This window comes from Benincasa hispida, chromosome 7 (genome assembly GCF_009727055.1).
Source record: "Benincasa hispida cultivar B227 chromosome 7, ASM972705v1, whole genome shotgun sequence".
Lineage (NCBI taxonomy): Eukaryota > Viridiplantae > Streptophyta > Magnoliopsida > Cucurbitales > Cucurbitaceae > Benincasa > Benincasa hispida.
This window is the reverse complement of record NC_052355.1, coordinates 26,286,777-26,300,241: the sequence shown is the minus strand read 5'-3', so window position 1 is coordinate 26,300,241 and position 13,465 is coordinate 26,286,777. Positions and strand designations below refer to the sequence as shown.

At 33.9% G+C, this 13,465-nt stretch overlaps 1 protein-coding gene across 1 annotated transcript; it reads left to right on the top strand.

The window, feature by feature from the left end:
- Positions 1 to 8,139: 8,139 nt before the first annotated feature.
- LOC120082148 (ferroptosis suppressor protein 1-like) lies at positions 8,140 to 12,780 on the top strand. Its single transcript, XM_039037394.1, has 4 exons — positions 8,140 to 8,502; positions 9,784 to 10,040; positions 10,743 to 11,188; positions 12,129 to 12,780. Exons 1-4 carry the CDS (start codon positions 8,357 to 8,359, stop codon positions 12,384 to 12,386), a joined length of 1,107 nt encoding a protein of 368 aa, XP_038893322.1. The 5' UTR covers positions 8,140 to 8,356; the 3' UTR covers positions 12,387 to 12,780.
- Positions 12,781 to 13,465: the final 685 nt, after the last annotated feature.

The window sequence follows — 13,465 nt, the reverse complement described above, 5'->3', positions numbered from 1 at the left end:
ATAATTAAATATACATACATTAAATTAGATTTAATGTATAAATAGTTATTTAATTAATGTGCAAATTAAATTAAATAAGTGTTATTTTGAGCTAATTAAATAAGTGCTATTTAATTAATTGGGCTAATTAATTAAATAAGTGTTATTTAATTAGTTAATTGTGGAAAAGGAAACTAGGAAAAGGATTAGAAAAAGTACTTGACCCTTCTCCATATAAAGATCTCCCTATGGTCTCTTTGGAACTAACAGACACTGACAATACACAACATAGAAGTGTTATTTGTGCAAAAAATTTTCCTAAGCCACAAAGAAAATCCTCTCTACTTTTCAAAAGCCTTTTCTCTTCTTCCTCTCACAATAGTTGGATGCCACTCCTCCCTCTATTGGAATCCTAGAGAATAGCGAGGTTACTCTCATGGTAGTGTTCGAGATTATTCAAGACATCATTCGTGTTCAAGATCATTGGAGGAGCCATTCGTTGGAACTTCAACAGGATTCTTTTTGAAGCTTGGGAATTTACAAAGGTAAGAATGATTTTAATCTTTTCCCAAAGCATTCTAATTTACATGTTTATATCCTATTTTAGTATAATAAATTTATTTATGTAAAAATTGAATTGCGAGATGCAAGGCGTCTCACACAAACACTTTCGCTGCGGGATTCAATCCCTTCAATAGTAGATGCATTTTTCACTTTCATTAACTTTGAATCTTTTAGATAATCCTTTCATTAACTTTGGATCTTTTAGATATGATTAGATTATCAAACTTTCCATGTCATTGCTTAGGAGCTTGTTTTAAGCTATAAAGAGATTTATCTAACATGCATACCTTGTTCTTTTGACCATAGACTATGAAGCCTTTAGGTTGTTCCATGTAAATTTCTTCTTCAAGTTCACCATTCAGGAATGCAGTCTTTACATCCATCTGATGTACTACAAGGTTGTTTAGGGCAGTAAGTGAAAACGACACACGGATTGAGGTGATTCTAATTACAAGGACGAAGGTGTCAAAGAAGTCTATGTTTTCTCTTTATCTGAAACCCTTAGCTACAAGTCTGGCTTTGTACTTATCAATTGTTCCATTAGGGTTGAATTTCTTCCTCAAGATTCATTGGCATCCTATTATCTTGCAACCAGGGATAGGTCTACCAAGCGTCAAGTCCTATTTAACTCAAGAGAGTCTATTTCATCATTTGTTGCTCCTTGCCATAAATTGGTATCTACTGAGTGAAGGAACCGTGAGATCCGTAACGGAAGCAAGATCGTTCCCAATTTTAAATATTTCACATAATCAAAATTACCAGAACAAGAATTTTGCATCAATACAATATTTATAGCATGCTTATTAGAAATGAGGGAGAAGGGAATAAGAATAAACTTACCCTTGAATCCAATAATTTGTATGTAATTGTTCCCAATTGATCACAAACAGTTCAAAATCTTGATCTTCCAAAAACCGCAGCAAGACACCACTACAAGTCGAACCTTTTGTATTTTCTTTCAAGGGTTGAGAATTTGAAGAGGTGTGGGCTCTGAAATCTTTTGGTTAGAGGGAAAGAGATTTTAGAGAGAGGAATTTTTTCTTAGGAGTGTGTATTATAGGGAAAACAACAAAGTGTATATCCTATGTAAATCTTCTGTGAAAAAGATAAAGTTTTCGTGGAAAAGAAACTGCTTCACTCACGTCTTCCACTAGAGAGAAAAAAATTCCCTCCTAAAATTAATTTTTAAAAAAATAATTTATTTTAATAAATTTAATATATATATATATATACACACAAAATAATACATGGTATCTAATATAAATCACATTTATACTAAATATAATTATATGAATCTCATCCATATAATTAATATATTAATCATATTTAAATACTTAATTCCTCTCAAAATAAACTTTATATTATAATGTATCAAATATATTATATTAATTAAATTAAATATAATTAATTTAAATTAATTATATCATATATAATAAATCCTCTCAATTAATTTGAACAATTTAAATTAATCCAAAATTAATTCTCAATAATGTCTATTGAGCTACAGAGGGAACTTATGGACCTGTAGATTGAAGCTCCAATGGTACTTGAATAATTAATTATACCCTTTTAATTAAATTATTCAACATTCATTAATGGTCTGTCACTCCACTAAAGACTGACAGTTGCATTCTTCACACTACAGATATATTTTTGTGTCAATTGGATATAACTAGCCAACAGTGTGATGACCCTTCACAAATTGCTCGTAAGTACAGCTGGACCAAAATTTGCTTTACCTCTATAGTTACATCTAGCTCCTTAAGTACCACTGATCCCTTTAATGAACAATAAGTCATAGTCCAACTATGACCAAACCTCTCTCAGGCCAAGAGAGGGTGTGGCACCATATTGTTCAAGTCTCGGAATCAGCTCTTAAGGGAGCAATTTATCTACTTACCTCGACATTAGAAAAAGAGTGAATTTCGTCTTGTGTAACTGTGTTCCCAAATCTCCGATTAGAAGAATCCCCAAAATGGTAGGTTTATGGAGTCAGCGATCTGGCCACTCTCACCCACACAAATCAAAGGACTACCTTCATATGTAGAAGTTCACAATTCATTCAGAATTCAGGTCATGTCACCTATGATCATCTTGGTGAAATATAAGTCTCTATTATTAATGACATTATATAAAGAGACTATTCATTTTGTGGTCCAATCTTATACAAACCCTTTTGTATAGAACTCCCCCGCTCACATGTCTCTATATGGATTATCAGGATCAGATTATTTGTAGCACTTTACAATAATTGTAACATCTACAAAGTGGGTCGTATTCGTAGTGTCACCAGGATAAGGTATGCAACATTATCCATATACTATAGACCATTTAAGTTATCACTTAAACATGATCCATCTATATGTCTCTACATACATGTTTAAGCTATAGAAGATAACCTTGGATATTAGTTTATTAGTTTTATGGGTTAATGATGTGTGGTTAATGCGATGAAATAATGGTGTATAATGCGATGATGATGTATGTATTGTGCATGCAAGTTTTCTTAGCAAGATTCAAGTATAAACCCTACTAAGTTGCCTGGTAAGCCCAAAGTCGAACATAGGGACTATGGAAACAATATGCGATGGTAATTTCAGATCTCTTTGTGGTGACAAATAAAACAATGTGTTGGTTGGTATGTTGTTTAAGTATAAAGTCTATGCGGCGGAATTGAGAAAAGAGTCAATAACAACGAAAGTACAATGAGTATGCGGGAGAACGGGTTGAGAAGGTATTTAACTAGCGCTTCCTGAGATTGCATTCAAGCTATGCGATCACACTACATACATACAATCAGCAATTCATCTTCCAATGCAAATGTTATAGTTCCTAGTTTTAGAACGCATGCGATGTATGCGATGATGTCTATAGGACTTATTCCTGAGTCTCTATTTCTTGCCTATGCGATGATGAATGATGCACACAGGTACAAGGTGACCACATACCATCATATCCTATCTCTAGGGTGCATGCGATGCGTTAATAGCAAACAGAACTTATTCCTAAGTTTCTATCTCTTGATTATGCAGTTCTAATCTGACTCTCTCGAGCCTAGATTCTAATCTGACTTTTCCAAGCCTAGATTCTATCCTTAGATCACCCTCGTGAGCATCTCTAAAGGACGAATGATGCATACATAATACAAGATGATCGCATAAAATAAAGATCTCAGGTTATGCTAACTAAGTGCTTCTCAACCCATTCGACAGTTTAGTTACTCATGCGTAATATAAAGAGAGTGGACAGATATAGAGATGAAATTTCCATTTTATAAATAAGATCAGAATACAAAATGACAATGGAAAATAAGGATAGAGAGCCGGGTAGCAATATCTTGCTTCCCAAGGGTTTTACACTAAGTTTTTTCTATTCTGCCCAAAAGATGTTCTTGCTTCCGCAAGAGTCGGCCCTCTCTCTGTTCTCAACGCTCCCCAACACTCTTCCGATTTAACCATGATGATCTTTCGGCGTCTTCTCTCTTCACTCGCCTCCGCCTTCTAAGTATAAGAAAACTATGAACAAAGGCTAACTATATTCTGTATGGTGAACCCTCTATATGGCTCAACTGGAATGGAACCGAACTTCCCTTCCTTAATGAAGGTGGCCTTCGGTATTTATAGAGCTTCAGGGTGAAGAGCTTTTTCTCTCGAATAATTGCACTGATGGGTCATTAATTCTCTGTTTGATGCGTCGAATAATTGTCATCGAAAAGTCGAGTGTACTTGTTACAGTATGTCGTTAACGGCTTATCAACTAAATTCATATCGACCGTCATCAACTTTCTATTCCATCGTGATTTATTAAGCTTTCATCTTGATGCGTCGGCTCTATGCAGCCACTTTCTTGAGCATATTTTCGCGAATGCATATGATCGCATGGCCTTGCGGTCGCAATCTCTTAATGCGATTGGACTCTAAATTCTTTGGATCACAATTTTGCCTTGCGCCAACGCATTTTTCTGCACAAAATACATAAGTTAGCTGCTTTAATGCGATGGACGCATGCGATCGCAATATTCTAAACTTAATGCTTTTGGACGCGATTTTATATATTTTTACCGTCGCAATCCTTCATTGTTTTATATCTTTATGCTGTAATAACGTGCATTTATGCCCGTTATCAGTTAACACTACTAAATGTTGAATAAAATATATCATATTTTATTAAATAAATAAATTATTTGTACATTACAATTACAAACTACAGGACCCATGAGATTTAGGGCATCAACCCCAACATTAAGGACATGGTATCTTTTAGGTTCTTAGGATCTTCTTCTATATTGAAAGTTTCAAAATCATCCCCCAAATCCTTGACGGTACGAGTTCTTTTGCTTCTTCTGAGCTCTAGGTCTGCTTCCTCATTCAAAGTTTGATTTCTAATTAATTGTAGATTACTAGAACTCGAGCTCCCACTATTCCTTGATTTAAAGGAAAATCTATCCTCAAAGAAGTCGACATCATTTGATTCTGTAATTACTTGTTTTATTAGATCATAGAACCTATAGGTTGTACTATTTACTGCATATCCTATAAAGATACATTCATAGGTTCTACTAGTAAGTTTCCTTCTTTTAGGATATGGTATTCCTATATAGGCTAGACACCCCCATGTTTTGAAATATGACAAGTTTGGTTTCTTATTCTTAAGGACTTCATGGAGTGAAGTTGTGTTTTTAGACTTTCGTATTCTATTAAGTACATAACACACAGTTAGGATAATTTCACTCCACCAATAAAATGCAGCTCCTGAATCAAGTAAAATAGAAACTATTAGTTCAGATAGAGCTCTATTTTCCTTTTAATTTTTCCATTCATTTCAAGAGAATAAGGTGCAATTTTTTCGTGAATTATTCCATATGAGTTATAGAATTTGCTAAATTCATCTGAGTCATATTTAGTTCCTCTATCACTATGAAGTCTCTTAACGTTTCTGTTAAATTGGTTTTCTATTTAAGTCATAAAAAATTTGAACTTGTTAACAGTATGATAGCTCACCAAAAGACCTATTTATTCCCGCTTAAAACCTGTTAGTTACTAGGTATTTAATGTTTTATTTAGTGTTTTAGTAGATAAAATAGCAAAGGAGACTATCGGGACCATTTGGATGCATTTAGGGCAAAAAATGGAGTAAAAAACAGCAAAAGAGGCAAAATGACCAAATAACCCCTAGAGGGAGCGCCGCTGCATTAACTAGGCGCTAAGCGTGGCGCTGGAGGGTAGTAGCACGCGTTGGCGAGAGCGTGGCAGTACTAACCTAAAATTCCACGGCGCTACGAATTTTGACGGAGAAGTGCAAGGTGTGCGCACGGATTATGAATCATAAGGGGCAGCGACACTGGGTGTGACTCTCAACAGCAGAAGGCTAGAGCATAGCTGCACTCTGCTGAAGCGTTGCTACGCTACCCCAATTTTTTTCTATAAATGTACCCTTTTATTTAGGATTTTAGGGCCGCAAAAAGATGGAGAAAAAGGGGAGATTGTCAACCAGCCTTATTTTCATGGTTCTTGCATTTTGTTTTAGTTTAGATTTTATTATTTTTTGGGTTGTTTTCCATGGATGAGATCGATTCATCTCTTCTCCTTTGTCTATGAAGTTGTTAAGTTTAGTTTCTTGGTTATAAATCTTGGGATGTAAATATATGTAATAACTTTGAGGATTGTTTTGTATGCATCCTTTAATGTGTTTTTATTCTTCAATGTATGCATATTGGTTTGACTGACGATTGTTCCTTTGAATATATTTCGATTGCTAAAGAAATTTAGGTTTTCACGATGTATTTCTCTTCGTCTAGCCTATGCCATTGAGTAGCAAAAATTGAGTTTTGCTTGTAGGATTTTTAAGTTTAGTCTTTGATCCTAAATTGTTCGATTCGATTTAATTCAAAGAAACCAAGTTAATCAAGTTGGTTATCCAATTATAGAAATCTAGGACTTAAAGCAAGTGTTAAATGGTTCTTCTCGATCACTATCGAATTTGGTTGAATTAATTGCACTTAGTTAATAAGGGCTTCAGTAGAAGTTTTAATTTAATTTAAGTCGCTTGTATGATTTAGTCTTAATTACTTGTCTGCCTTTGTAGATGTTCGTTAGGGTTAATCAAACAAATGTTATGTTAAGTATAATCAATATGAGTTAATAAAAACAATCCGGTGATGGGAAATTATAAAGGAATTCATTTACTCCCAAGAGCTAGAATATCTAATCCTTGATACATTTATCTACTTATTTTACTTTCCTGCATATTTATTCTCATTCCCATCAAACCTTCCATTTATTGCTCTAGTTAGAAAATTGACTTCACGCTTCCTTGTGGATCAACTGGGACTTACTACTATTGCTACATCTTTGTAGTGATAGGAGTCGATATTATAAATTTTCTTTGATTAGTAGAGGTTTGCAAGCGACAGTAAATCTTCTCAGTCAAAGCGTCTTTGTAGTGATATGAGTAGTTCGGTATTCTAAATTTTCTTTGATTAGTAGAGGTCTGCAGGCGTCAATAAACCTTCTCAGTCAAAGCATCACTTTTATTTTTTTAGCAGATATACAAATGTGAAGTTAGAGCAATCACCAATAAAAGTAATAAAGTATCTTTTACTATTTCTAGTCAAGACACCATCAAATTCACATAAGTATGAATGAATCAAATCTAAAGACTTAGATTTCCCAAGTACAGATGTATGCTAAGTCTTAGTTATTTTAGCATGACTACAATATTCGCATTTATCAAAGTCATTCATGGATAATTTAGAAATCATTTCCAACCTATTCATGTTACTAATTATTCGTTTATCAACACGACAAAACCTAACATGCCAAACATTAAAAGAACACAACATATAAGCAGAAGATTGAGCTTTATTCATATCAAAGTTTAGTTTGAACATCCCATCAATTGCATATCATTCCCTATGGAGACATAATTTTTAGTGAAGGTATATAAGTCAGCCCTAAGCTTTGAGTAAAGCCTAAGCTAACACTTGTAATTCTAAACAATAAAGGAAAAAAAAACTCAAGGACTTGTTAGTTAGGTCAAAGTATAAAATGTCGATATCAATGGAAATTTTAATGTCTCAATTTTATAGAAATGTCAATAAAAAAAAATTCAATGTAACGTTGACCTTGATAGATATTTATGGAAAATTATAAAAACAAAAAATTCAAAAAAATATTTAAATTAATAAATAAATATTTTTACACTTCTTAAACAAGCTAAAAATTATTGCTTATATTGGCCTTTTATATTTCAGGAATGTTTTCTCTAATGATATATGAAAATATTGATTCACCTTTCTTTTCAAAATATCGATAAAGATTTAATATTATTATAATTATGACGAAATCATAAATATATTTTGGCGCGATAATCATAGAGTAAACTTTCAATTAACCCAAATATGTAAAGAAAAAAACAATAAATTTCATTTACAACAGAAAACAGAAAACAATATTCCAGAAATGGAGGGAAAAAAACGTTATAGAAACAGAAAGAAAATATCTCTACGAATTAATGCTCGTAATGGACCCGGGTCAGCTGGCCAACTGTTTTTTTCTTTCTTCTTACTATTCGCGCCAACAAAGCCCATTGATGCTACCTCGTTTTTTTTTTTCTTTTCATTTTCGCTCTCTTTTCCTCCATTTTTCTACTCTAAAAATTTCTTCTCCGGGCCCCATAAACAGCCGGAATCTCGAGCTTTCCCACTGGAAACGCCTCGATTTCTTTATTTCAACACGATTCCCATCTTTATTCGCTAATCAGCATTTTAATATTCAAGTTTTGAGCTATAAAGGGTCGCTTTGAAATCGCTTCAATGATGTATCTCTTGAATTGTACCAAAGGTCTGCAGATGATGGCGGCCGAAGACAAGAAGAGGGTGGTGGTAGTAGGCGGAGGAATTGGCGGCGCTTTTGTTGCTCATTCTCTTCAATTTGTCGCCGATGTCGTGCTAATCGATAAGTAAGCTTCTCCTACTTTTGTTTGACGTTGCTATATATATATATACATTCTGATCTTTAGATTAAATCATATGAGTTGTAATTGAAAACTGAAAAGTTTAGGAACTGTTTAACCGTTTTGTTGGAGGGGATCCGCGTTAAGGAATGTCATTAGTGATTCGTGACATTAGTTTATGTTAGAGTTAAAATTGAGCAATTGTGACAGTAATTCATTGAATGAAATTTTCTTTCGTTACACAGATTGTTATACTACCAGATTACTAATGGTTTTCCTTGACAATTTGAACTGGAGAAAGCGTAATTTAATTAGATTGTTGAAAGTAATATGACGATTTGGTGATTATGTTCATAGATTGATGGATTTGTGAAATAGGGGAGTGATTCATGGAAGAATATAAGAAAAATTGGAGTTATTATAATAGCTTGGTGGACTTGTAGCAGTTTTGGGAGCCTCCAGCAGAGAATTGCGAGGGCTGATGAACCTTGCCTCTGCATTGAGTTAGAGGCAAACCAAATAAACTTATGTTAGAGATCATAAAATCAGATAATGTAAGGGTGAATGTTGTGAACACCTATTTCAGGCTTACTTAATTATGAGCAAGAGAATATTTGGATGATTGAGGTGAATGCTTAAGCTATTTATAGGCAATAAAAAGTAGCTGATCCGAGGCCTGCAAGAGCTTATCTCATTTGTAAGAGGATGATGTACTATGAAATTATTGTAGAAATATATTTTGACAATGAAGAAGATACGTAATTACTGAATTTTTTATTACATTTTTTCTGAGTTCAAGTATGGATGAGGTAAGTTTACAAATATCTTATATGTTGTGTAGCATGTTAGATAATCTAGATATTGTAATGCCAAGCGGTATTCAAGCTGTCGTTACCTGGCATCCCGTTTGATTGTTTGATTGTTATTTGGATAAGAGTAAATTGCTAAATTTAAATTATAAACAATCATAAACAAAAAGAAAGAAAAAGAAGGACAATTCATTTCTAATTAATGGGCTTATTTTCATGAATCAGGCTAGATTTTGTTAATTTTCTTAGAAGTTTTCTATAATAGCGTTGGATAAATATACTTATCCTTTTTTAACCAACAATATGCCAAGTGTTTTAACCAACAATATGCCAAGTGTTCTTATCCTTCATTTTCTAATATTTAATTTCATCCCATTCTTGGCTAAAGGAACAACTTGAGTTATGCCCTTTTTCTTTTGCTGCAGAAATTATTTTTCAGAATGGTCATAATCATAATAAATTATTTAATTGGATTCAGGAAGGAGTATTTCGAGATCTCATGGGCAGGCTTGAGGTCAATGGTGGAGCCATCATTTGCTGAAAGATCCGTGATTAATCATACAGATTACCTTCCCAATGCAAGAATTATTGCATCTTCAGCCACAAATATTACAGACAAGGAAGTTTTCGTGTCAGATGGCTCGTCAGTTCCTTATGATTATCTTGTTGTTGCCACCGGTCACGAGGAAACCATTCCAAAAAGTAGAACTGAAAGGCTCAGTCAATACCAAGCAGGTGAGTAAAGTTGATTCAATGAATTTTTTATGTTTGTTATTGAAGGAACTGGCCATGCTAATATTTCAGTTGTAGGATCTGCATGGACTTGCAATTTTCTTTTTCTCTGGAGAAATTCCATATCTGATGCGCAACTTTCACCACAAAATTTCGTTTATATGTAATCTCATAAAGTAGCAGAGAGATGAGGCATTCTTGATTGATAAAAAACTGGTTCCTTCCTAAGTCCCAAGGGATTTGTACAAAAGCTAGATAGAAGCCCTCTTGTTTTGCAGCTTCAACTTTTGGAGTTGCCAGGTTCTAATTTTGCGTATGTCTTTATCCAATTTTAGTAAGCGTTGGGATAAAGATAAAATTAGAAAGAGAATAATGGTCTCTGATATTTGGCTCGAGCTCCTAGGTTGAGAACTTATAACTTAAAGTTGTCTCTTGGACTAAGTTTCGGGTGGCGAAGTCTTTCAAGAACTGGGCCATAAGCATAATCCTGAATACTCTAGTTACTATAAAAAAGGATATGCAGTAGCTGAAACTGAAAGTCGGCATAAGTTTCTGTTTAGCTGTTTCCGGATATGCTAGGGGCATCAATCCTTACTGAAAGTCATGTGGGGGAAGCCCAACTACCTTATCTTACCATCACATCAATTTTCTTCATTCAAACATATTGGTTGGATTAACTAGCTAACTTGCTCTTTTTGGTTACAGAATGTGAAAAGATAAAATCTGCCAATACGATTTTAATAATTGGAGGAGGTCCTACTGGTGTAGAACTCGCTGCTGAAATTGCGGTTGATTTTCCAGAGAAAAATTTGAAATTAATTCACCGGGGGTCGAGATTAATGGAATTTGTTGGGCCTAAAGCTTCTCAAAAGGCATTGGATTGGTTAACATCAAAGAAAGTTGAAGTAATCCTAGAACAATCTATTTCAATGGAATCTTTAACAGATGGAGTATATCAAACTTCGGGTGGCGAGACTATTGCAGCCGATTGCCACTTTATGTGCATAGGAAAACCAATTGGATCTCAGTGGCTGAAAGGGAACATCTTGAAAAATAGCTTGGACGTCCTTGGAAGACTGATGGTTGACAAGCACATGAGGGTCAGGGGTTTTAAGAATGTCTTCGCAGTGGGAGATATCACAGACCTTAAGGCAAGTCTTTTATTTGAAAGATTGGACGTTTTCTTAATTAGCCATAATTGCATCTAGTTAATTTATATAAAATAGATAATATTTATCCTAGTTTATTGAACAAATACCTTTAAAAAAAGTGGCAAAGAGTAGAAGAGTTAGTTGTAATCTTATAAATGACTCCCCATCCTTCATGACACTCAATGATACATGTATATTTGAACGCACATGTCATATCATTTGATACATGCATATTTGAACGCACATGTCACGTCGTTGGATTGTGACACTTCTATTGTGTTAGGATTTGTTAGGATACCTCCTAACCAGAACTCTCAAGAACAATAAAGAACACTAAATGATAGAAATATATATTGCAATATCACTAAAAAAAACTACAATGTATTATAGCCTTTCTAGAGAGGTACTCGAAATGGAAATTCCTACCAAAATGATCCACCCTTGCTTCCAATCCACTCCCTCTATTTATAACTAAAAGCCCTAACAAACTTGTTAGCTATATACTAATATGTCCCTTCTAATAACTATACTAATTATCCTAATATTTCCCTCACTAGGGGTTTTACGTATTGCTTCTGGATTTTATCACTAAGTTAATTTCAAAGATAATCCTAATTCTTTTTTTAGGTCAATGACAGGATAATCATCCTTTGTTGTCCTTTGTAATTCAGCTTGTGCTTAAATGTCCTTACAAGAGAAAGAAGTAGAAGTAGCCTCCAATGATTTGAACTAAGAGCAGATCATTTCTATAAGAGAGTTCAAGAGAAACTAGTAAAAATTGATAAAAAGGTCAAAAGTAGAGAAGAGCTGTAAAAATGTGAACATAGGCACCCCAACTCGGTGTCGACTTGGATGCGTTTATTAACATACTTACATATCTCTGTTCAGATACACAAGCATCATCTCTGCATAATATTGTGAGTTTGGATTCATTGAACAGGAAATCAAGCAAGGTTATTTAGCAGAAAGACATGCACATGTAACATCCAAGAACCTGAAACTGATACTAACGGGTGCAAATGAGAGCAGGTTGGCTACATACAAACCCGGTTCTCAGCTTGCAATCGTTTCGCTCGGAAGGAAAGAGGGAATTGCGCAACTTCCTTTCATTACAATTAGTGGATGCATCCCTGGGTTGATTAAATCTGGAGACTTGTTTGTGGGAAAGACGAGAAAGGAACTTGGATTAGCACCTTGATGTTTCATCGAGCACGCCCTCAAGCTGAACCATCCAGTCTTTGCTGTACTTGGCTGCCATTTTTGTCTTAGTTTCTTCCTTGGCCTGGTTCTACAAAACCAGCTGATGTATATATGGTCACCAGAGTTGCTGCATAATATTGCACATTCTCTGATCTTTTCAATGTGAGTGGCCATTGTTCATCATTGTATTGTATCCTTCTCATAAAAATGGCTTCCAAAACATTCTCTGATGTGTGATTTGAGATGTCTTAGAAGATTATGAAAGGGGAATTCTTTGAAGTTATATCTTATTACAGATCAGAATAGTAACATGTGTAGTGAGTTTGAGAGAAGCATTGTGTTTGTGAAACTATATATATGTAATATTCATTTTAATTTTTTCAGATTTTCAATTTTGTTCCTCTTGTATCAACCTTTTTTTTCCCAATTAAAGTGCTTATTGTCTCAAAATGGCAAATTTTATTGACAAAACGAGAATATGATGTGAAAATAATTTAGTAGAAAGTATCTGTGTTTTAATTCAATAAAAGCTAAATGTGTTTATTTACCAAATGGTGGATAATGTTCCCTTTGATCTTTAATTCTTTTTACTATATCAGTAAAGTTTTAAAATAATTTCAAGGACAAATTGTAAAAATCACCCTTAAAATATGGTGGTAATTGTGAAATATCTAAAATTTGTTAATGAATATTTTATTATTAATGCATGTGTAACTTACATATAGATGTGTTACCACTAAGAGATTTGTGATTCAAAATCTCCCCACTCCTATTTTACTAAAGAAACACAAGTAGATATGTTATTCAGTGCATAAAGCTCGATTTGTCAATCATCAAAATCTAATCCACCTAAATACACAATCCATTTTTTCGTGGCATGTCCAATGTGGTATACCCACATGTCTATACATATTGATTAAGTAATAATTTAATGATAAAAAAAAACTATTAAGAGAGTGTTTGTGACACTAATATGAGTTGAGTTTTTAACTCAAATCAATGTTAAGTTTTTTGTACGAATGACTCATTCACAAGCGCATTTATGATTGATGACTCACCCTTCACAAATGCACTGAT

What these genes read in the sequence shown, in the direction of transcription:
- LOC120082148 (XM_039037394.1), top strand. Translation starts at nt 8,357, where the DNA reads ATGATGTATCTCTTGAATTGTACCAAAGGTCTGCAGATGATGGCGGCC. An exon ending in GCTCAGTCAATACCAAGCAG is followed by an intron (nt 10,041 to 10,742) that starts GTGAGTAAAGTT and finishes TTTTGGTTACAG; the next exon opens with AATGTGAAAAGATAAAATCT. An exon ending in GAGATATCACAGACCTTAAG is followed by an intron (nt 11,189 to 12,128) that starts GCAAGTCTTTTA and finishes TTCATTGAACAG; the next exon opens with GAAATCAAGCAAGGTTATTT.